The 25,580-nt window shown below is 43.5% G+C and overlaps 1 protein-coding gene across 2 annotated transcripts in view; it reads right to left on the minus strand.

Annotated features, from left to right (window-relative positions):
• SEMA4F (ssemaphorin 4F) overlaps nt 1–25,580 on the minus strand; it is a 1,454,381-nt gene that overhangs the window by 107,959 nt on the left and 1,320,842 nt on the right. Inside the window, exon 13 of one of the 2 annotated variants that reach the window (XM_044063981.1) lies at nt 22,283–22,337. The exons of the other annotated variant lie outside the window; for it this stretch is intronic. Coding sequence (XP_043919916.1) covers nt 22,289–22,337 — 49 coding nt within the window. The 3' untranslated portion in view covers nt 22,283–22,288. Of the gene's footprint in view, nt 1–22,282; nt 22,338–25,580 lie in introns of those variants that run through there. 2 annotated transcript variants of the gene reach the window in all.

Below are 25,580 nucleotides of genomic sequence, written 5' to 3' on the forward strand. Positions count from 1 at the left end.
GGCCTCCTGGCCTCCAAAATAACATCCATCACTACTTTAGAGAGAGATGTGCTTTGACTGGTTACATTATCCGCCATGCTGCCAGATTTAGGCTCCTGAGTTGGCTGTGCAGAATCTGATTGTTTCGCTGGGTCAGTAAGTGAGGAATTAGAGGCAATGTCCAGGCTGGGCCTTGAGACAAGCTTTTTAGGATGGGTACCAGTGCTGGCGTGGCCAGTCTGGGGCAATCAGAATCATTCTTGGCTTCTCTTGATTGACCTTTAGGAGTACCTTGAGTTGGAGAGGCAGAGGAGGAAAGGCATATACTGTTAGACTTTTCCAGCTGAATGACAGAGCATCCACTTTCCATGCTTGCTTGTGATAAATCCTTGTGCAGAATTTCTGTAGTTGGCAGTTGTGAGGGGAGGCAAATAGATCTATGTCTGGGCATCCTCATTCCTTTGTTATCGTGCTGAAGACTTGTGAATCCAGTTTCCACTCATGGGGATCCGTAAGGTTTCTGCTTAGTTCGTCTGCCAGAGTATTGTTCTTTCCTGGCACGAATTGTGCTTGCAGGTGTACTTGATAAGTCAATGCTGTGTCCCACAAAGTCATGGCTTGTCTGCAGAGGGGGTAGGAATGTGTGCCTCCCTGCTTGTTTATGTACCACATGACTGTAGTATTGTCCGTCCTTATCAGTAGTTGTCCTGGATGGAGAAGATCCTTGAAAGCTGTCAGGGCATTCTGAACAGTTAGCATCTCTTTTTGATTGATATGTAGATATATTGCTCATTGTGAATTACTATTGTGTTATTTTCTTTATAATTTTCTGTTGGTTTAATTTCTCTAGTTGCATTGTATAATTACTTAGTTGCATTGTATTATTTCTGTTGCATTAGTACTATTTTAGCGGAGCTTTTCTCCTTGGGCCTCCACTGAAAATGGACATGTATCCAGTTGGACTAGCCCGGTTAACAAATGTAAAATAAATAAATAATGTAGATGCATTTGGCTGGTGGACCATGTGCCCTGAATACATTTTCCTGCCATGTGTGCTCCCCATGCATAATGTGATGCATCTGTTGTTATTGACTGCCTGGCTGTGGGTAGAGTGAATGGCTGTCCCTTGTTGAGGTGACAGGCATGTGCCCACCATCGAAACTCCTGTTGTAGGCAAGGAATGAGGGTAATTAATGCTTCTAGGCTTTGACAATGTTGAATCCAGACACTTTTTAGATACCACTGAAGTTTCCTCATATGCAGTCTGGCATATGGAATTAGCAGAATGCAGGATGCCATGAAGCCCAAAGCCTGCAGAATTTTTCTTGCAGATAACTGGGTCTTTGTTGCCAACATTTTGAAGTAAGAAGTTAGTTGCCTTTGTTTGTCTGGAGTGAGATAAGCCATCTGGGCAGTTGTATTTAAGCTTGCACCCAGGAATATTATCTCTTGAGAGGATGCTAGTTTTGATTTCTTTCCATTTACTGTGTACCCTAGGCAAATTAATAATCTTTTTATGAATGCCAGATGCTTTAGTAGAGTGTCTTTGTTCTCTGCTTATATAAGGCAGTCGTCCAAGTAAGGATAAATTTAAATTCCTCTGTCTGCAAAGTGCAATTACTGGTACCAGGCATTTTGTGAAGACCCTGGGCGCAGTAGGTAAGTCAAAGGGCAGTGCAGAGAATTGGTAGTGCATTGAGCCAGCTATGAATCTGAAGTATCTTCTGCAAGACTGTCTAATTGGTATATGCAGGTATGCCTCTTTTAGGTCCAAAGTTACAAGCCAAGCCTTCTTGCCCAGCATGGGCAGAAGCTGCTGCAGAGTTAACATTTTCAATTTTGGAACGTCCAAAAATGTGTTTAGAAAAGACAGGTCCAGTATTGATCTCCAGGCTTTGTCCTTTCTGGGAACCAAGAAAAGTCTTGAGTAAAATCCTTGTCCCTGCTCTTGCTGTGGTACTTGTTGAATGGCCCTCATTTGCATAAGGGACAAAACTTGTTTTTGTGCCTCTGCCCATTGATTGTGTGGCAGGTTTGACATACCTTTTGCCTTTGGCAGGGTGTGAAAGTGGAACCCGTAGCCCTGGGACACTATATTCAATACCCATTTGTCCTGGGTGATCATGTGCCAATTTTGAGAAAAAAGAGCTAGTTTTCCCCCCAAGGGGGCTGCAAGAAGATAAGCGCTTGGTGCTGGCAGAGGCAAGTCATTGGGACTGTTTCCTGTATGGCTGTGCTTTGTCTTCTCCACTTTTGGAGGTAGAAGTGTCCCACTGTTTAGGCCTGTATGAGCCCTGGGGCTGGGATCTGCCTCTGGGACGTCTATATCTGCCTCTTTGTGGCCTGTCCGACACTGGAAAGAACCAATTCTTTGTAGGCCAGTTCCTGCTAAATTTTGGTGGCTGAACCTGTAAGAAATCCTTTACTGTTTGCATAGATTTCGCTTTGTCCTCCATTTTCTTCAAAACCTCCTCTGCTTTAACACCAAATAAAGTATCATGCTGTAATGGAGCATCTAATAATTTTGCTTTAACATGATCAGGCAGATTTTGTTCCTTTAACCAAGCATGCCTCCTAATGACAGAACCCGTAACTGTGGCCCTGCAGGAGGCCTCCAGAGAATCAAAATCACATTGCAATGTATGCTTTCCCACTTGTTCAGTTGCATGCAATTAATCCTGTATTTCCTTATTTTCTGTACAATCAGAATTAGTCAACATTTTCTGTTTTAACAGTGACATTAAGTATTGTTGATATTTAATCATATGAAATTGACAATTTAAAGCCCTCACAGCCAAAGTAACACAAGTGTAAACCTTTTTCCCCATCTGTCTAGTGCCCTTGAATCCCTGTCAGAAGGGACAGGGTTTTTTGCAGTAGTGGCCTTAACCCCCTTGGGACCCTGAGAAATAGTTTCTGGGTCAGCAGCAGGGGTTTTATAAAGAAATGTATGTGAATCTGGAACCCTGTAGTATTTGTCTGGTTTAACAGGAGCTGGAGGTAAGGAGTGTGGAGAAAGGCCAGACTCTGAAAATACATCATCTACAATGTCTAGCACAGGGGGAATAGCAAGAGGCCTGTACTGAGGAAGTAAAAGAAAATCTCTAAGCCTTTTCTTTGATTCTGAGTAATCTTTGCTCTCCCAGTGGAAATGCTTCCTCATGGTATGCAGGGTTTCCCCAAAAGAATAATCCTCAGGTGGAGAGGCTGAAGGAATGGATTCTTCAGCATCAGAATCCTCATAGGGAGGAAGAGAGTATTCCTGTACAGACGAGGAGTCAGAGGAAATGGAAACCTGATCTGAAGAGTCACAGTCTGTCTCTTGCTTAGGCCTCTTGTCATGAGGGGGATGGGAACCCCTGATCAAGGTAATAAGGTCTTCGGCCATTTTGAGCATCTGTTTCTTGGGCATGGAAGTCTGTCCTGGAGAATGCTGTACTTGTTTCTTTGTCTTTAAAGCTGCTGTAGTCTTTGCTTTTGAAGCTGAAGTAGGCTTTACATATAGCTGTGTAGGTCTGAAAACACCCTCAGAAGCCGATGCCTGCTCAGCGGCTCCAGACCCATCTGAGGGAATGACTTCAGAGTGTCCAATACCTTGAGTATTCAGAGGCCTAGCTGGCTCCACGTGGGAGTCATCAGCGGCCTGTGGCTCTGAAGTAACGGGTGTCAAGGGCTGCGAAAGCGCCTCACTGAGAACCGGCGACTGGCTTAGCTAAAGCCTCGTTGTCGGTTTTGGATCTCGGATGCCTGTCCTTCTCTTTTTCCTTGCGTTTTTTAGACAGTCCAGTCGTCGGCTGTTCCAATGGCATTATGTAATTGAATTTTCGGCCAAAGTAATGATAAGCAAAATCAAACAGACGCTTAATAGTGCGTTTGTGGAATCTAGCACAAAACTGACAGCTAGCAATGTTATGATCAGGGCCTAGGCAAGGAATACAGTAAGAATGATAATCCTTATGAGATATTTGCTTCCTACAAGAAATATAATTATTAACTTTTTCTGACATCGGTCTGGAGCAAGAAAAAAGTTTCCCCAACGGGGTACTTAGCTTTAATGAAGACTCTGGATCTGAAATTCGTCTGTGAAAATCTCAGGAGTCGGCCGACCGGCACTTGTGAACTGCTTTTGCTTCGGGCACCGCGTGAAAAGAAAGACGGAAGAAAATGGTGTTGGCTGCATCTTTTATACCCCTGGCGCACTGACGTCAGGGAAGAGGCGACAGCAACCGACGCCGGACCTAGACTTTGGAATTCTGTCCGACTGCGGGTAGCCTGCCAGCAGGATAACCCAAGAGTAAAGACTGCAACAGTGAAACACGATGAACATCAATTGTTCCTCACGGAATCCCATGGACAGGTCTGCATATATGGGAGCGAAAGACGCTCCCATAGCAGTACCTTTGACTTGCCAGTAGCATTTCCTGTGAAAGTAAAATACATTCTTGCTAAGAACGTGTTCAGTCATACAAATCAAGACTGTCTTAAAACCAGGTGGATAAACGTTAGCCCTTTTCAACCAGTATTCAATGGCTTATAAACCAGCCCAATGAGGAATACTGGTATACAATGCACTGACATCCAAGATGCACATAAGCCAATGTGGTCCCAACTTTGTGTCTGAAATGATGTGCAAACATTGTGTGGTGTCCTGGATTCTGGACCTGATTAATGATAGTACATGTTTGAGATATTTGGTTAGGCAGGCCGACATGGGTTCAGTCAAAGAGCTTCTACCCGAGACAATAGGTCTCCCCGGAGGCTTTTATAGATTTTTGTGAATTTTAGGTAGCAAATACAGATACTGTGACTGAGGATGAGCAACAGTACGAAGGTAACAAACAGTCTTACTAATAATCCCCTCCTCCAAGGCATTCCCAAGAAAATCATCAATTTCCTTCTTAAATCTATCAGTGGGATCCAAAGGCATGTGCATGTAGAATAGACCATCTGATAATTGTCTATTAGCCTCAGCTAAATACATGGCCCAGTCCAGAACCACCACAGCCCCACCCTTATCTTCAGGGAAAATAACCAAATCTTTCCTTTTTTTTTAAATTGACAAAGGCTTATTTTTCTAAGTTGGTAAGATTAGATCTCTGAAGCTGAAAATCAGAGTAAAAAAAAGTATATCCTTCAGCACACATTGTTGGAATGCCACCACATGTTTATCCATAGGAGGCATGAATGAAGATTTATGAAACGTAAACTCAGTAGATCTTTGAGTATGTGACTGAGACTGAAAATACAATTTTAAATTAATCAAATGGCAAAAAAAACATGATGTCATTAGCAAACATGCCCTCATAAACCAGAAAACCAGATATGAAATTCAAACCTTTATTGAGAAGACTGATTTCACCATCTGACAGCTGTACTGATGAAATATTATGCATATTATGAATAGGGCTTACCGGGTATCAATACTTCCAAAAGCTTTTCTATATTTCCTGGATGCTGCATGTTTGCACCCCCCCCCCACCTCCCGTGTTTGTTCCTCCTAAAGGGTCAAAACCCACAAATGTCTTCGCCACACGTGAGTCAGAACTGTGAACAGTCTCTACCTCAGTGGCCGAGGATGACTCATCTTCAGAAGTACCACTCAAACTAGTTGTGGTCTTCTGAGAATGGAACATAGTCTTTTCCTCATAAAAGTGGGTTTGGTATTTTCATGTATTGCAAACTTGACATTTTTTACCTGGTCTAAAAGGTTTACCTCTTTGATAATCATTTACGTCCCTATTAAATTTGTGTACATTTTTATCCTTGAACTGTTTTTTAAGGGAAAACAAATCCTGAACCAATTTTTGAAAATGTGGTGTGTAGAAAGACTCCCCTTCATAAACCTTAACTTGTTCACAAATTTGATTGACTTTTGGATGTGACTGTAACCAGGAAGGGAGACCAAATACTTGGCACCAAGGTGTTTCGGAAACATCCCCAATACAACACGCTACTCCATGCCTCCAGCTTTCATCCCAGACATATAATTAACAACATTCCCAAATCTCAATTCCTTCATATCAGACGTACATGTTCTACTGAAAAATTATCTTGTGGACAGGTTTGATCACAGAGGTTATGACCACAACACAGTTTTGACTGCCAGTAATTCGGTGTCCACACAAACCAGATCTGAGTAATTAACATATAAATACAGGGTTCCAGATGACAACATTAACCTAAGGCTCGTTACCACTTATGGGCATAAAGTACAGTTTTGTACCTACCATAAATGTAGATGTCCGAACTGGATAGCATCTGCAGTCATAACAGCTGGGTTGTCCTGTCGTCAGGCAGCCCGTCAGTCGGCCGGATTCCAAAGTCCGGGTCCGGCTTCGGCTGATGTCGCACTTCACCCGACGTCATCTCTGTTGGTCTTCGGGTATAAAGGCATCAGCCGACGCCATTTTCCTCAGTGTTTCTTGCCCCAGATGCCAGAAGCCCTCTTGAAGGCTAAAATTTTGGATAGATGCCAATGTTTCCAAAAGGATAGAGGTAAACACAAAAATAAGCATGTATGTACATATATACAAACAAATACACCATAAAGACTCCCCATCAGCTAGCTATTAGGAGGGTAAAACACCCTAGGAGTACCTCAGAGGGGAAGGAGGGAGGGTAATCCTGACTGCAGATGCTATCCAGTTCGGACATCTACATTTATGGTAGGTACAAAACTGTACTATGTCCTTCATGGATGCATCTGCAGTCATAACAGCTGGGTAGAATACCATAGCCAACTAGGGGAGGAGGATTAAAGTAGATTATGGTGTGTCTAGGATCCCTTGCAGTACAGCAGTGGCAAACCCTGCTCGGGATCTGGAATATAGAGGCAAATTATAATGCTTGGCAAATGTATGCACGGAGGTCCAAGTAGCCGCCTCAATAATGTCTTTGGTAGCCACTCCTCGTAAGAAGGCTGCGGTAGTGGCTGTTGCCCTTGTAGAATGAGGTCTTATGTTCTGTGGAATTGGTTTTCCATGGAAGGAGTAACAGAATCGTATGCAATTTCCTATCCATTTGGAGATTGTCTGTTTGGAAATAGCTTTTCCTTCCTTTCCTGTTGCATAGGCCACAAAAGTTGGTCAGTCTTTCTGCTGCTTTTGGTTCTGTCCAAGTAGTAGCGTAGCTGTCTATGTACATCCAATGTATGCAGTATTCTTTCCCCTCTGTTTTGTGGGTTGGGAAAGAAGGTAGGTAGGTGGATTGCCTGGTTTAAAGACACTCTGGATACCACCTTAGGCATAAATGTTGGATTAGTCCTCATGGACACTCTATCTTGGTGGAAGATTAGGAAGGGTTGCACTGCCATTAAGGCCTGTAGTTCTGAAACCCTCCTTGCTGAAGTAATTGCCAGTAGGAAAGCAGTTTTCCATGACAGGTGTTGTAGGTCTGCTGTTGCTGCTGGTTCAAAGGGTGATAGTGTCAACTTTTCTAGTACGAAGTTTAAGTCCCAAGCTGGCAATGGTGGTTTCCTTGGAGGTTTTACATTCTTGATTCCTCTGAGAAACTGCCTGAGCAAAGGGTGTGAAAGACAGGTGGATCAAAGCTGTATTCTGCTGAAATAGCTGATGCATGTATCTTGATGGAGGAGTAGGACAGGCCTGAATGGAGAAGTTCGGCCAGATACTCCAGAATGTTAGGCATATCTATGTTTGACACATCTTTCCCTCTTTCAGAACTCCAAATGACAAACCTTTTCCATTTTCCAGCGTAGTTCCTTCTTGTTGAAGGTCTGCGTGCTTCAAGAATAATGTCTTTAACTCTTTGGGAAAGTTCTTGATTAGCTGCTGCTATGTGATGTTCCATGCAGTCAGTTGTAACGTTTTTAGGTTTGGATGTATGGTGCTGTAGTTGTTCTGAGTTAGCATCAAAGGCATCAGGGGTATTGGCCACATATTGCTCCGAGACAAGCTCCTCAGCAGTGGGTACCAGTGTTGTCTTGGCCAGTTTGGAGCTATCAGGATTATCCTTGGATGTTCTTCCTTGATCTTTAGTAGTACTTTGTGTATCAAGGGAAGAGGTGGGAATGCATATGCTGTTAGGCCTTTCCAGCTGAAGGAGAGCGAATCCACTTTCCATGCTAGTGGGTGGAATGTCCTTGTGCAGAATTTTTTGAGCTGTTGATTGTGAGGTGATGCGAATAGATCTATCTGAGGCATTCCCATTTCTTTGAGATGGTCTTGAAGATGTCCGGGTGCAGGTGCCATTCGTGGGCATCTGATGTGGTTCTGCTTAATATGTCTGCTAGAGTATTTTGTTTTCCTGGTACAAATATTGCCTGTAGCTGGATGTTGTAGCTGAGTGCCAGGGTCCACAGCTCCAAAGTCATTCTGCATAGGGGTATGAATGAGTGCCTCCCTGTTTGTTGATGTACCACATGACTGTGGTGTTGTCTGTCCTTATCATCAACTGGCCCTCTTTGAGAAATGGTCTGAACTTTTGGATTGCCAGTTTTACAGCCAGCATTTCTTTTAGGTTGATGTGCAGGCGAAGTTGATCCTGAGTCCACAATCCTTGCACGCATTTGTCCAGCATATGGGCCCCCCATCCTAGGTCTGAAGCGTCTGTTGTGATGCTCTGGCTTGCTTGACATCTGCGAAAGGGAAGGCCTGGGTTGGACTGGCATGCCTGAGCCCACCATAGGAACTCCTGTTTTAAGCATGGAATTAGTGGGATTTCTGTTTCTAGGCTGTGTCTGTGTTGGGACCATAAATTCCTTAGGTACCACTGTAGTTTTCTCATATGTAGTCTGGCAAATGGGACCAAGATTATGCATGATGCCATGAAGCCCAAGGCCTGCAGTACCTTCCTTGCTGTTAACTTGCTCAGTTTTGTTAGTGCCAAGAAGTAAAGAGGGAGTTCTTTTTGTTTTTCTGTAGTTAGGAATGCCATTTGCCTTACTGTGTCCAATTCCGCTCCCAAGAATGTCCTTGTTTGAGATGGTATCAGCCTTGACTTTTGTAAATTGACTGTGTATCCCAGTGCTTGTAGCAAGTAAATGACCCTTTGTAAATCTGTTGTCAACTTGCTTTTGTTGTCCCCTTGTAGCAGGCAGTCGTCCAGGTATGGGTAAATTTGAATTCCCTGTAGTCTGCAATGTGCAATTACTGATGCCAGGCATTTTGTGAATACTCTGGGCGCAGTAGATAAGCCAAAGGGCAATGCTGAGAATTGATAGTGCTCTGATCCTGCAAGAAATCTGAGGTATCTTCTGCAGATTGGTCGAATGGGGACGTGCAGGTATGCCTCCTTGAGATCTAGAGTTACCAGCCAACACTCCTTGCCCAGCATGGGAAGAAGTTGCTGTAGGGTCAGCATTTTGAATTTTGGGACAATGATGTATGTATTTAAGGTGGACAGGTCGAGAATTGGTCTCCAACTTTTTTCCTTTCTTGGAACTAGGAATAGTCTGGAGTAGAACCCCTTTCCTTGCTCTGCTGTTGGCACTTTTTCCACAGCTCTCATGTTTGCTAACTCCATTATCTGTTGTAGAGCCTCTGTTTTTGGATTTGGAGGTAGATTTGGCATTCCTCTTTTGACTGGTAAAGTGTGGAAGTGGAACCGTAACCTTGATCTATGGTTTGTAAAATCCACTTGTCTTTTGTTATGTGGTGCCAGTTCTTTGAAAATAAGGTTAACTTTCCGCCTAGAGGAGCTGCTATTTGTTCCCTGGTAGGCGGATTTAGGATTAAGTCACTGTTGGTGTGTTGATGTAGTGGCAGTGGTTGTGTCTGTGCCTCTGTTGTTACCTTGCCACTGTCGTCCTCTGTAGGCACCTCCTCTGGATTGGTTTCTGCCTCTGGGACGTCTATTCCTGCCCCTTTGAAATCTTGTGGAGTCAGGAAAGGACCAATTTTTGGCAGGCCAGTTCCTGCTAAACCTTGGGGGTTGAACCTGCAGGAAATCTTTAACAGTTTGAACTGATTTTGCCTTTTCTTCCATTTTCTTCATAACCTGCTGGGCAGGTGCACCAAACAAACTTGTCTTATCCATAGGAGCATCTAGCAACTTAGCTTTAACATGATCCGGTAGAGCTTGCTCCTTTAGCCATGCATGCCTTCTTATCACTGTGCCAGTCATGGCTGATCTAAATGAAGCCTCCAGTGCATCATAGCCACATTTTAAGGAATGGTTACTAACCTGTTGTATGTTATTTACCATTTCTAATACATATTTCTTGTCAAGAGATTCATCAGTGGTTAGCTTTTTAGTTAACTGATCAAGCATAAACTCTTGGTATTGTATCATGTGAAACTGACAGTTTAAAGCTCTAGCTGAGAGAGTAGCTGAAGTGTAAACCTTTTACCCCATCTGTCTAATGACCTTGCTTCCCTTTCAGAAGGAATAGGGTTTTAGCTATGGTCGCGGCTACTGCCTTGGGACCCTGGGATATAGTTTCGGGTCTGCAAGTGGGGCCTTGTAAAGGTGGTGATGAGTATCTGGTACCCTGTAAAATCTGTCGGGTTTGGCAGGGGCTGGGGGTAATGAATCTGGAGCAGAGCAGACATCGTTGAAAGCATCATCTACCACAGAGAGAACAGGAGGTATAGCTAAGGGCCTGTGCTGTGGAAGGTGCAGAAAGGTTCTAAGTCTTTTCTGGAATCTGAAAAATCTTGTTGCTGCCATTGGAACTGCTCCCGCATGGCATGTAAGGTTTCCCCAAAGGAGAATTCTTCTGGAGGGGAAGCAGCTGGAATGGATTCTTCAGCATCAGAATCTTCAAAATTGGAGAAAGGGGCCTCTGGCTGGTCAGTTATGTCTGATTCATCAGCAGAATCATCAGAGGACACTGGCTCAGGGGCCTCTGCCCTAGGTCTCTTCTCTGGGGGCTGAGAGGCCCTGTCAGGGTGAGATTGAGATCCTCTAATTAATGAAATTAAATCTTCTGCCAAAGTAAGCATTTGAGAACTAGAAGAGGGCCTAGTTGAGGGTGGTTTAACAGGCACTGTTTTCTTAGCCTTGGCTGCTTTGGCCCTGGCGAAGGCCTTAATGGACATGGCTGCTGGAGGCCTAGCAGCACCACGTGCTGGGGTAGAGACATCCAAGGGAATGGTGTCTGATAAGTCAGTGGCAACCACCGTAGTGGACAAAATTTCTGAGGCCGATTCAAGGGTTGTAGCAGGGGCCTCAGCTGTAGAGATAGATTCGGCTGTACCTTGATCAGTTTTCTCGGTTTCGGCCGAAACCGAGACACTTGCGGTTTGCTTAAGCATGGTTTCGGCCGAAACCACGGACCGCGAGTGTCGGTCTTTATCTTTGCGTTTTTTGGCAGAAAGTGTAGTCGGAGGATCCGACGACATAATGTACGCAAAGTCAGAACCGAAAAACTGTTCTGCAAACTCCGACCGACGCCTAAGCGTTCGTCGGTTGAAAGAAGCGCAAGCCGAACAGGCTGCTACGTCATGGACTGGGCCTAAACAAGGCAGACAGTAAGAATGGAAATCTTTATGAGGTATTTGTTTCCCACAGGTTAAACAATTATTAACTTTTTCTGACATCGGCTGAGGCAAGAAAGAGTCCCCAACGGGGTACTTAGCTTTAGAAGTCTTCGAAGTAGTATTCGGTAGAAGTAATCTCTGGATCCGACCGACCGGCACTTGCGAACAGCTTCTGCTTGGGCACGCGCAAGAAAGACTGGGGAAAATGGCGTCGGCTGATGCCTTTATACCCGAAGACCAACAGAGATGACGTCGGGTGAAGTGCGACATCAGCCGAAGCCGGACCCGGACTTTGGAATCCGGCCGACTGACGGGCTGCCTGACGACAGGACAACCCAGCTGTTATGACTGCAGATGCATCCATGAAGGACATCAGCAATGTTTTTCGAAACACTGCAGATCGATATTGGGGCATCTTCCAACCAGATGATAACATTTCAGAAATTCTTGGACCCAGGTGTTTGTTTTCCTTCCAAAGAGGCCCCACTTTGGGGTCACATTTAGTCACTATAAACATAGTAGGGAGAAGACTTCCTCACAAACACCTTATTTAGAGACATACTTAAGGGTTGTTTCCCCTGTGGTCATTGTTCAGCCTGCCAGCATGTTTGCAAATTTAAGAGCTTCAGTAGTGCAAATACTTCCAAGGTTTATGACGTTTCACTTTTTGGGAATTGTAGTACAGACTGGCTGATTTATTTAGCCAGTTGTTCTTGCAAAGCATTTTATGTGGGCCAAACATCTAGGTCTTTGCAGGTGAGGGTCTCTGAAGGTCTTGGTGATATCCTTAACAGAACAGCTTCCAGCTCATTATTTAAACATACTTTACAACATACCACAGCACAGTTTACATTTATTATTATTGACATAATAAAAGAGAATAGACAGGGCAAAATGAGTTGGCACTCTATTTTAAATAATAAACAACGGAACTGGATCATTAAGACTAGGGGGATTGTTTAGACCTGGTCTTAATGAACAATTTTAATTAATAATTGATATGTGATGTGTATTTAAACCAGGAAATACTTTTGTGCTATGTTCACTGAGGAAGGCATATGGATAATGAAACCGGTTTGACTGCTTTGTAATAGCTATAGTTTTTCTATAACTTTAGGAGTTGCCACAATAAAATTGTTTTTTGGTTTCACCAAGGTGCTGGCCAGTTTTGAGATTACCATTGAAGTTTACTCATATGCAGTCTGGCATATGGAACGAGTAGAATGCAAGATGCCATGAACCCCAGAGCTTTCAGGATTCTCCTTGCAGACAACTTTGGTCTGGTGGCTAGTTGAGAGAAGTAGGCTGTCAGGTAAGTTTGTTTCTCTGGTGTAAGGAATGCTATTTGGGATGCTGTTCCAGGACTGCTCCCAGGAATATAATTCTTTGGGTGGGTAATTGTTTGGATTTCTTTTTGTTGACTGTGTACCCTAGGGAGGTCAGTAGGGACTTTACCAAGGCCAGGTGCTTGAGCAGCTTTTCCTGTCTGCCTGAATTAGGCAGTCGTCTAAGTATGGGTAAATTTCCATATTCCTTTGTCTGCAAAAGGCATTTTGTGAAAACTTGGGGGGGGGGGGCAGTAGATAAGCCAAAGGGAAGTGCAGAGATCCTGCCATGAAACTTAGATATTTCCTGCATGATTCCCTGATAGGAATGTGGAGGTAGGCCTCTTTTAGGTCTAGGGTTGCTAGCCAAGCATTCTTGGAGAGCATGGGTTGCAGTTGCTGGAGGGTGCGCATTTTGAATTTTGGTGTCACCAGGAAGGTGTTTAGAATGGCTAGATCGAGGATGGGGCACCAGGTGCCCTCTTTTCTGGGTACCAGAAAAAGTCTGGAGTAGAAACCTTGGCCTTTCTGTTCTGCAGGAACGTGCTCTATTGCCCTCATAGACAGCAGGGAAAGGACTTGCTTTTGCGCCTCTGCCCACTGGTTTGGAGGTAGATCTGGGAACCCTTTTGGAGTTGGAAGAGTGTGGAAGGAAAATCTGTATTCCTGGGACACTATGTTGAGGACCCAGAGGTCATTGGTAATGGTGGCTCAGGTGCTTGCGTGAAAGGAGACTTTTCCTCTTAGGGGTAAGTGAAGGTGGGTAGAGGGAGGGGGTGGGGGAGGAGAGTCATTGCGAGTTCTTACCATGAGGGGGTGGCTTAGAATTCCCTGTTTTGGAAGTGGAGGAATTCCACTGCTTTGATCTCTGCATTCCCTGTGGCTGCTGTCTGGGGGGGGCATCTGCTTCCACAGGGTCTGGGCTGAACTGACCTGGTGGGAGCAGGAAAGGACAAGTGCTTGGAGGGGCAATGCCTGCTGAACCTGGGTGGCTGGACCTGTAAGAAAACCTTAACTGTCTACACAGATTTAGCTTTTTCTTCCATCTTTTTTAAGACCTCCTCTGCCTTAGTGCCAAATAAGTTGTCTTTGTGCAAGGGTGCATCCAACAATTTAGATTTAACGTGGTCTGGGCAAGGGCTGTTCCTAAAGCCATGCATGCCTTCTGACAGAACCAGTAACTGCTGCCACGCAGGAAGCTTCTAGGGCGCCAAAACGACAGTGCAAGGTGTGTTTAGTTACAGCAGGAAAAGTTGACATTTTTTGTTTGAGAAGTTCCATGGTATGCTGCTGAAATTTTAGCATATGGAACTGACAATTTAGTGGTCTAATAGCAAGAGTAGCAGAGGTGTATACTTTTTTACCCCATCTATCTAATGCTTGGGAATCCCTACCTGAGGGGGTGGGATTCTTAGCAGACGTTGCTTTAATTTCTTTAGGCCCTTGGTAGATAACCTCAGGGTCAGCAGTAGGATTTTTGAAAAGAAACGTGGGAGAGTCAGGGACTCTGTAACACCTGTCAGGTTTCCTGGGAGCAGGAGGGAGGGTGTCAGGAGTTAAGCTAGATTCCAAGAAAACATCATCCACAACATCCAGGACAGGAGGAATGGCCAAGGGTCTGTGCTGTGGATGATTTAAAAATTCCGAGTCTCTTTTTAGACTGAGGGTAGTCCTGACATTCCCATTGGAAATGCTCCCTTAAAGTACGAAGGGTTTCCCCAAAGGAAAAATCTTCGGGTAGAGAGGCTGAAGGAATGAATTCCTCTGCATCAGAAACCTCATAAACAGAGAGCAGTTGCATGTCTTCATATTCAGAGGCATCAGAGTCATCGGACTCCTGTTCAGATAAGACTACTGGGGACAAATCTCTTTTTCTTTTGGAAGGGGTAGCTTGGCTTCCCCTGATCAACATTATAAGGTTTTCTGCCATTTTAAGCAATTGAGACTGAGGCAAGGAAGCAGGTGCCTGAGATGGAGTTGGTTTCTTGGGTGTGGTTCGTACCCTGGGCCTTAGAAACTCGGTAGTTTTCAAAAGAACAGTTGATGCGAAAGAAGTCGCCGGTTTGTGTTGAGAATCGGTAATGCGAAATACTTCCTGGAAAGCCGGTGCCTGCTCAGCAGTTCCGGAGCCATCCATGGTAGAGACAACTGCAGGATCTTTAGTCAATGAAGAGTTTTGTGGCATACCGGACTCCGAAAGTGTCTCGGTAGCAGCCCGCAAATCTACAGAAATGGACATCAGGGGCTGCGAAAGCACCTGAAGACTGGAGAACTGATGACTAAGCTTAATGGAAGCGTCATCTGTAGGTCTGGACCTGTGCGCTCTCTCTCTCTGTCTTTATCCTTACATTTTTTCGGAAGATCTACTGTCGGATGGCTTAGCGAAGCCATATCGGAAATCGAGGACTGAGAGCGAAAATATCTATCTACAATAAGGGCCTGATGACGTATAGTTCTCGCATTGAACAAAGCACAAAAGCGACAGTGGGGGACGTCGTAGTCTGGACCTAAGCAAGTGACGCAGTAAGAATGAAAGTCTCGGTGTGGTATTTGCTTTCCACAGGTGAGACAATTGTTAAGTTTTTCTGACATCGGTTAGAGCAAAAAAATAGGATCCCCAATGGGGTACTTAGCTTCAGAAGACTTCCACTTCAATTCGGAAAATGAAAACTCAGGTAGTGGCTGACCGGCACTCATGGGAACTGCTTCTGCTTTGGGCTCCTCGGCAAGAAAGACTGATCTAATGGCATTGGCTGCCTTACTTTATACTACTGACGACCTGACGTCAGTCCTGAAGTGACAGCAACTGACGCAGAAATACTAAGCCTCTGGTACTCGGGCCGACTGAGGGCTGCCCTGGCAGAGATAACCCAAACGTGATGACTGCAACAGTGAAACACGAAGATCATCAATAGTTGTGTGTAATCTTACCGTTGAGATAGATGCCCTTCTCTTCACTGTTGCAGTATTCATTACATGAGGGAGTTCCCCGCTGTAGGCAATGCAACGTTGACCAGTATAGAAATTACTTCTACTACTGTAAGGTGCATGGTACGTAACATATGCTTTGCTCAAACATTGGCCAAAAAGGTGATTTACGCACACACCATCCTCAGAACTGACTGCAGCAGAAGGAACACCAGCCTAAGGAAGTAAAGTGAGAATCATCCAAGAAAGAAGGAAGGCCAGTGGGTAGGAGGGAGGGATAGGAATACTGCAACAGTGAAGAGGACATCTACCATCCATTATGGTAAGATTTTACACAACTATTCTATGTCCTTCTAATCATCTGTTGCAGTATTCATTACATGATGGAGAATACCAAAGTTCATGAAGTAAGGAAGGAAGGTGCAGCAGAGGAGCTTCCAAGGAACCCATGCAGTATGGCTTTAGCAAACCCTGCTCTAAATTTAGAGATTCCATCTAATTGTTTAGTGTTTGGTGAAGGTATAGACTGAGGTCCACGCAGCTCCTTCAAGAATAGAATTAATATCCTATCCACTGAAAAAGGCCCAGATGAAGCAAAAGCCCTGGTGGAGTGAGCCCTACCATGGGGAGTGTAGCAAAACATAATGGTCTTGGAAATACAGGAGGAACCAGTCTGCTTGGACACAGCCTGCCCCAGGGCCCTGGGATGGTAAGAAACAAAAAGCTGATCTGACTTTCTAACAGCTTTGGTTTTGTCTAAATAAAATCTAAGTCGTCTGTGGATATCTAAAGTATGGAGCACCCTCTCACTAGGGCTCTGGGTGGCAAGAAAAAAGGTAGGTAAGTGGATGGACTGATTTAAAGACAGGCCATTGACTATCTTAGGCATAAATGACAGGGGTGTATGCAGGGAAACCTGTCCTTGTGGAAGACCAGAAGGGGCAGAGATACCATAAGGGCCTGTAGCTCACACACTTGTCTGGTTAAAATTAAGGCTTTGTGTAACACTTTTCCAGGAGCAGTACTGTAGAGAAGCTGGATCAAAGGGTGGGAGAGTCAGCTTTTCCAAAACAAGGTTAAGGTCCCAGGGAGGTGGAATAGGTTTCCTGGGAGTTCTAATCTGTAGAATGCCTTTAAGAAATTGTTTAGCCTCAAACCTGTTAGCTAAGAGGCAGACAGAGGCAAACAGGCAGACATGGCTGAAATACGGGGTTTCAATGAAGAGTAAGCCAAGCCAGTGTTGAGCAGTTCACACAAATAAGATAAAACCAGGGGGATTTCCACTGTCAGTTGGGCCTGGTTTCATTTCAGACACCAGATTGAAAATCTCTTCCATTTGGCTAAATATGATTTTATGGTATTTCATTTCTGGCCTCCTGGAGGACTGTAAGCAAGTCCTCAGAGAACAGGTGTCTGAAAGCAATCAGTACCCTTTCACACACAGGGTCAATTGGAGAACTGGCAAGTGGGGATGGATGAGGGTCCCTTTGTTTTGTGTGCGAAGGTTCACTCTGTGAGGTAACATGCGGTGACTGCCCTTGGCTAAATGGAGGAGGAGAAGGAACCAGTGCTGTCTTGGCCAGAAGGGAGTCACCAGCAGGAGTTTGGTAACATGCGGTGAACTGCCCTTGGCTAAATGGAGGAGGAGAGGGAACCGGTGCTGTCTTGGCCAGAAGGAGTCACCAGAAGGATTTTTGGTTTGTCCTGCTGAATTTTGGGATGGGACGAGGAGGAAATGCATATGGAAATATCCCCTTCCAAGCTTTGGAAATTGTCTGTTCGTGAGGAAGGCAAAGATATCTGTTTGAGGAATACCCCCCACTGGTGAACAATGTCCAGAAACACATCCCTTTGAAGCATCCATTTGTTGGACCGCGTCTGGGACCTGCTGAGGTAATCGGCGACACAATTCTGTGAAGATGGTATATACACTGCCTGAAGGGTCACCTGGAGTTATACTGCCAGCTCCCAAGCCTGAAGAGCTAACCTGCATAACAGATAGGGATTGCCCCCCCCCCCTGTTCACATCTATGAACAGCTTTAGAGGTCCTTGTATTAAGAAGGGATTGAAGGTCTGCATGGCCAATAGCAGTACCCTCATCTCCCTTACATTGATGTGCTCCTTCAGTTGAGAGGGAGACCGGACACCTTGTGCTTTCAGGTGCCCAAAGGTTGCTCCCCCAGCCTACATCTGAGTTATTTGTGAAAATCTCTTGACAGGGAGCAAGAAGGTGTAAGGGGAATCCAGGGTCGAGTGACATGTACCACCACTGAAGTTATTTCTTCAGACAGGGGATGAGAAGAATGGAAAATTCTAAGGGGGTGCTGGTGTTGCATCCAAACTGACTTTAGATACCATTGCCATTTACTCATGTGGAATCTGCAAAGGGCAGCATGAGAATAGTGGATGTCATGAGGCCCAAGACCCTGAGGAACTCTCTGGCTGTAATATGGTGAACCAGCAGAAGATTTCTGAAGTAAATGGTGAGGTTCTGTACCTTTTGTGGGAGTAGAAAGACCCTCATAAGATCTGTTTGTATCCCGCACCCCAGGAAAATCTGATCCTGTGAAGGGGTGAGAACTGATTTCTTTAAGTTTATGGTGAACTCCAGACTTTGCAGAAGACTGATGGTAATGACGATATTTTGCTCCAGCTCCTCTGTGGAGTTGGCTAGAAAGAGGAGGTCATGCAGAGAAGGAAAAAGTGTACACTCTGAAGTCTGCAGTGGGCAATCACAGGAGCTAGGCATTTGGTGAAGACCTTTGGCATGGTACAAAGTCCAAAGAGCAAGGCACAGAACTGAAAATGCCATGATGACACAGAGAAGCATAAAACTTCCTGTAGCTGGGATGGACAGGGATGTGCAGATATGCATCTTTGATATCCAGGGTTGTCATGAAGGCTTGAGGCAGAATAAGTGAGAGCAAACACTGGAGATGGCTATCCTTGTGTGGACCTTGTCTTCCACATTGGCACTTGCCCCTCTTGGATGACATGAACCCTAACCAAAGACAGCAGCGAAACAGTCAAGAATACTCCAAAAGGGCACTTATTTGAAATGTGAAGAAACATGAAGAATCCCAAACGACTGAGTCAGACTGCGCATTGGAATCTGGTGTTCAGATCTAAGGGTGGTGCATGTGTGTCACTTTTATGGCTCACGTTCAATTGCAGCCTATGTGCGACATACCGTGCACCCTAAAGCAGTAAAAGTCTTTTGTATACTGGCTGACGTCGGGTTGCCTACGACAGTGAACTCCCTCATGTAATGAATACTGCAACAGATGAATAGAAGGACATCCCCCATTTCTGTCTGCGTTGAGAGGACTTCCTCATCATCCGGTCTGCATCTCTTTCGATCAGACTTCTGGCAGAACAAGTGAAGATTCTGTCAATGGTGGCCTAGAGTGATGATGCTTTGGATTCAAGAATGGAGAAGGTAGACTAGAAGAGACTGGATCCAAAATCAAATGCGGTTTTGAGGAGACTTTTCAGGCAGACTTCAGATTTGAGGAGGTTGGATCCGATGGTTTAGAAAGTTTGGGAGGAGGTTTGGATCCTGGAGTCGAGCATCTTTTTTATCTGTTTTCTTGGGGGGTTTAAGTCCCAGATGATGCTATAGAAGACTTAGAGGGGAGCAAACCTCTTCGCATCAATTTATTTTTTTCTATCAAAGCTCTGGGGTTAAACCCTCTACAAGTGTCATAGCTAGAGTCTAGATGTGCAAGGCCTAAACAATAAACACATTTAGAGTGTGTTATCTGATGAAGGTATTTTTATGGCCGCAGGCCGTACACTTTTTAAAACCCAAAGGCTTTTCAGACATATTAAAGTAGCACAGAATAAAAAAAATAACAACAAATAATGAAGACATTAAGAAAGTGTTTTTTCTTTTTTCTTTAAACAAAAGTGAAACAGGGGAAAGGAAGGGTTACCAACAATGATAAAAACTATACAAAGTAAGGGATGACAGCACTATAAATGAATAAGTTTAATAAGAAAACAAATACCAAGATAAGAATTGTAAAGGTAAAATTCTAACTCACAAAAACGCAATTGGCTAACTCGAGAGTCTGCAGCGACCCTCTCTGTATGCTAAGGCAGCAAACGAGCTCTGAGGTAAGTTAAGTGACTGCAGTATTATGGGTAAGGGAGGAGCTTGAGAGTTTCAGTGTTCCATGAGGTGGAAAATGCAGCCAAATCAGACCATAACCCTTCACAGTTGAAGAATGAATGAAAATTACATCAGATCTGTTTGTTTAGCAGCAGAAGGATTAACTAAAGCTATAGCTGCTAGATCAGGTTTGGGACGAGTATACAAAAACGTAAAAGACTGAAGAACTTTATACATCCTATCTCCCTTTTTTGGGAGCAGATGGCAGACAGTAACACACACACACACACACACACACACACACACACACACACACACACACACACACACACACACACACACACCAATGCAGACAAAACAGGAGGAATGGGTATAGATTCTGGAAATTTCTACTTTAACAGCTCAAAGTATTTTCTGAAAGAATGAAAAATCTCAGTGTTGTCCCACAAAATGTACTGGCACTCTGAAGAAACAGTCCCAAGAAAGAGAAACACCCATAGGAAGAATCAGAACATGAACTCTCCCCTTTGAGTCTGAATCAGAAATCTCGGGAGAAACTCCTGTATCTGTCCCCTCATCCTCCTATTTGGATTCAAAATCTTGCATCTCTTCAGTAAACTACATATTCCTCTTTTTTTTGCCAGCTACTATTTTGCAAGAAGGATCAATAGCCTGAATTAAACCCTGAGTAAGTAAATTTGTAGAAGAGTAGATACGTGCTTCATTTTCTGCTTCTTTTTTAAAGGAAAAACGGGGCCTGAATTAAACCCTGAGTCTACGGAAACTTGTGGATGAGTAGATACGTGCTTCTGTTTGACAGGAAAAATGGAGCCAAACTGTTATCCGTGGTGGCAGCATTTTCCCTACGGATGGGCAGAAGATTCTGACAAAATAAAACTTGCCCTGTCCTATCTCCAGAAACCTGAAAATGTGTCCCTAAATGGACTGGACTAAGCAGGCAAATATTGCTCCTTTCATTCCTTTTAAGAACAGTTACAACTGGTGTGGCACCTCTTCTTAGCAAGAGTTTATCTTCCCTCCAGCAGAACTACAGGCCCTTGTGGTACTGAGGAAGAGCTGCTGTCAAGACAACCCACCACCACTTTCTTGCTGACTTTTGTTAGCTCCTGCAAACAGCTTCTGTCACTTACTCTGCCACTGCAAACATTTGGAATGTAAATGCAACATTTGGCACTGTAAACATCTAACCCCCAGGAACCTGGCATGTGCTGGAACTAATATTTCCCCCTTTGCCTGTGGAACCCTACTGCAATGGCTTAAGCCAACTCATGGGTTTCCTCGCATCCATACGTAGTTCTACGTAAGCAATACTGCATCGCAGGCAATGATTTACACTAGCCACATACAAAAAGACCCCAACCTGTATAGCTGCGATTTAAAGTTATACTCGCTGATCCTCTGGGACTCTCACACATCAATCTGTGCACAATGACTTGTCGTGCTAGCTGAAAATAAAAACAGTAAGTGTACCTTGCTCAAACCTACTGCATTCATTTACACTCGCACAATAACTTCCAGGTGAGGCAAATCTTTCAGTGCTACAATCTCTTCCTTTTATGATAATCAGTTTCTACCAGCAAGACCAATCTGGCCCAACCAGGACACAATTACTGAACATTCTTATTTCCTCAGCTCTGTGCAATTACCTTTGCGCTAATGATCAGCCAGCCACAAGCTTTTGTTGTCTAATAATACTTTACACAATAAAACCTTGCAAAACACATTGTGAAATGAAATATATAAAAGATTCCACAAAATAACTTATTTTTTTTAAACAAAAAGCTAATGCCAAAACAAAAATATCAACTTGATTGTCTTATTTTCTGATAAAAAGAGCATAGAAATCCATTTAATTCTACCTTGCAACTTAATGCAGCAAAAGAAGCAGACTACAGGCTAATGTATACCACTAAATTCACAATCTTTGAAAATGAATTAACACATTTTTAAGTTAAGCTTCATTTAAGCACCAATCCATATTTCATAGGAGAATTGTATTTTTCTGTTCTAATAATGAATGAATATCAGGTTTCAAGAAGGCTCACACATTACTTTAGAGTGGATCCTGGAACAAATTATCATTGCCGATTATTTACTTAGCGCACACTTATGATGTTAAGCGCCCCCCCCCCCCCTGAATACAGCAAAGCAATTCTTCCTCTTCGTGCTATCAAAACATTTTGAATCCAAGCATCCTGCATCACAAAATTACTAAACTCAGAAATACCAGTCCATTCAAGGCAACATGGCTTTCTGAAAGGAAGAAATGCATGTACATATGAAAGCAGCCTTACTTTCCAAGTCATTGTTGTTTTTGTTGAAAAAAATGCAGATTTTCATACAGCTTTTCACATTTTACAAACATCATCTTTATTGAGCAAAACTAAAAGTTTCACATTTTCATACATTTTCATACATGCTGCATCTTTACTAGAAGAACAATGGCAAGTTGTATACAGCTATTCCCACTTACCACACCTCAGCTAGTGACTTGATCAATGAAATGGGTGCGTTCACAACGACGGACACTGCTGAAAAAAAGCTCAAGATAATACAACACAATTGGAAACTCATGACTGCAGTTGCTCATTAACAGCCTTCTGTGGTCACAAAATCAAGAAACAACAGACAGCTTAAAGAATAAACCACAGTGATGTAAAATTATGGATATCTAAGTAGTCATATGAATTAATTTTTTCTGAATGCCATCATTCAGCATGTCACCCTCCATCTTTATCTCTTCAAAAAGTCATAGTACATAAGGAAGCAAGTCCACGGGATCATACCAAGTTGTCTAGACATTTCTGATCCCAACTAGGTGAATGGATGTCTGCCACACGAAAGGGGAGGGAAAGGCATTCAGCCTCAAGGAAATTCCAGGAGAGCCAAATCTTTCAGTATTACAATCTCTTCCTTTTATGACCCCCGAAGCTCCACATTAAAACTTATATGACATGCACATTACAAAAGTTACTAGGGACCCTTAGGTACAACACTGCACCATATATGCATATTCCAGGTTGATCTCATCACCCCAGTCAGTTGCAGTACCAAGACAAAAATGTCTGTCAGGATAAAGTAATAACATCCACAGTTTATTGCACTAAGCTCTAGCACACTACAATACTACTGTATGATGTATGCTGCTATAAAATTAAAACAAATCTGTTTTTTTAGGAAAACAGCTGATGTGTATTTAAATAAAACTCAGCACATACAAGACACTAGGCCCACAAAATAGCGAGTACATAAACCTGATAACCTTTGGATAATAAATCCTAGACAGAGTCTTAGCCTTCATGAACTTATTCACTGCTATAGTGAGTGGTGCCAATTTCACTCTCTCTGGGAGTTGACAACATATGAGAAAATGCCAAAATACATGTCTATATTTTAAATATGGAAGCACCAGCTGTCATATTCTGGAGAGGTGTTATAGAGTACAAAACTGCTTTTAGATCTAGGCAGACCAACTATCTTGTAGCACTCCGCACATCTCAACTGTACAGATTTTCGCAGAATGTCCAGATTTTTGCCTCATATTTTTGGCCTGTTTCTCATAAAATTGCTGTTTTGTGGTATATCACCTGCAAATTATTGAGGATTGAAGTCAGAAAATAATGTCAGACGTTTGAGATTTAGACTTCATAACCTTCAGAAAATTCAAGCTAATGCAAAACCTGTTATTCTAACAACTGTCTAAGTTTATAACAGCAATATCTGAAAAGTGTCCCTATTTCTGGGCCTTTGCCCACCCATTATTTATGGCTTCATCCAGATTTCTTGCTCTAAGAGGTTGAAAGGTATATTTTGTACACATGTGAATCTGAAAACTAAAAGACTACCTCATGAACCTCTTCTGCTATCTCTTCCCATCTTGAAATAGGGATTCAGAAAATGATTCCTCTATCTACAGCATACTCTCAAAAGGGCTTTGCCTCCTGAATTATAATAGAAATCAATATACACTCGGCCTTCCAAAAGTAAAGTAATGCTATGATGTGGCTCCCGACTTAATCTGCATTATTGAGCAAGTAAGATGACATCTTGTGCACAACAGCAACAAAATGACTATTTTCAATTCTGCAAAGTTTATCTGAGTGACAGTGTTGAATAAAATGCTGGCTGGTCAGTTCACTAATTGTAGTCATTGCAAATGGTATTCGCCTTACCACTATGGTGCAGCAAATACAGGGTTAATTACACTTGCAGCAAGGGTGTAGAAGGAGATGTAACTAACAATTTCTAATACACAATTCAAACTTTAGAAAGGCAAAAATTAATGGTAAAGACTTGACAGTTTAACAATTCAAAGAAATAAGCATGTAATGGGGAGAAGTGAAAGTTTCCTGCTACCCTCAATTGGAAAAAGATTTAATGTTAGACAAATAAAGACTTCTTAATCACATTTCCAAGCTCTCAGCAAACCTATACCGCATCTACAGACAACAGACCTGTATAGGAAATGAGAATGTCTACAACTGCACTGAAAACTAATGCCTTGCAATGAAGGCTACAGAACCCTGTCTTTTAGCTGAAGAAGAAGACACACCTTACTGAAAGAAAGCATCAGTAGCAGTGTCTGTGGTGCAACAGGTAGCACACTCGTCTTTGGTGCAGAAGGCTGTGGGGTTTACCCCCCCCCCCAAACTAGGCGGATTTACTGCTGACACTGCAGTGAGCGTAAGGGGGTATGCACTCCTGGGTGTGCTATACGTTGGATGAGATGTTAGACTGATACTCCATCTTCTGATGGTTCAAGTGGATGTAAAATATCCCAAGGCATCAATAGAAACCAGTAGAGGAGGTTCCCTCATGCCCTGGCCAAATCTCCCCTACTAATATAAATAACATCTCAGGCTTTCCCTGAAAAGAGGCTATTAGCCTACTGGGACTACCCTGGCTAATCAATCAATTAATCAGGAGCATCTGGTTAATTAGCATGTAGAACCATGCATGTTGTATCAGAATCCTTTGTAGGAGCAGGTTCCACCCTTATCTTCTTAGAATACACTCCAGAGAGATATCTGGGATTTCTAAAGTCATCTCTTTGAACTTTAACAAATCCTGCAAAGGAGCCCAGAGACATGGGCTGGGTTAAGGGATCTATTCACCCTAGGCTGGGGCAAGCTAGTGGGTATCAGGATTAACTTTGGTACTTTAGGCCTTAGTTTTTCCATGTAGTCTGCCTTGAGGATTTTGATTAGTAGGTGGGCAACCAAAATGTCCACTCAGTCTTCAGGAACCTTCTCCCTCAAACAAAGATAAAGGGGATACTGCCCTCCACTTACTACTCACAAGCCAGGTACCAGTAGCTGGGACCCTTAAAGAGGCCTCAGAACCAGCTGATTTTTCAGTGACTTCAGTCAAGGAGGATTATGCTAAGTGCCAAAAATGCAGTGGCCTGAAGAGTGGTCTGACCACAGTCTTCAGCCAAAATCAACTCCAAAACCTGGGGACTGTGAAAGTACCTCACTAAATTCAGTATAGCTAGGTATTAGGAAACTATCAGCATCATTCAAACTGCATGTAGTACTCATCACTTCTCATGCTGCCCTTCTGAGTGCTTGTTCAAGGTTCTCAAGAGACTTTAGCTGATGACCATAACAATACAGGACCAGGAACACCCTCATCTTGTGAGCTGCATAATCTTGGAAAGACTTTGTACACCTTGTGCACCTAGTGTAGTGGACACATCTGTCTACACCCAAGCAGAACACACAGCAAATGTAATAATCTTTATGAGATGTACCTGCTTGTCACAATCGACT

This window comes from Protopterus annectens, chromosome 2.part2, assembly GCF_019279795.1.
Source record: "Protopterus annectens isolate FY-2018-M chromosome 2.part2, PAN1.0, whole genome shotgun sequence".
NCBI lineage: Eukaryota > Metazoa > Chordata > Ceratodontiformes > Protopteridae > Protopterus > Protopterus annectens.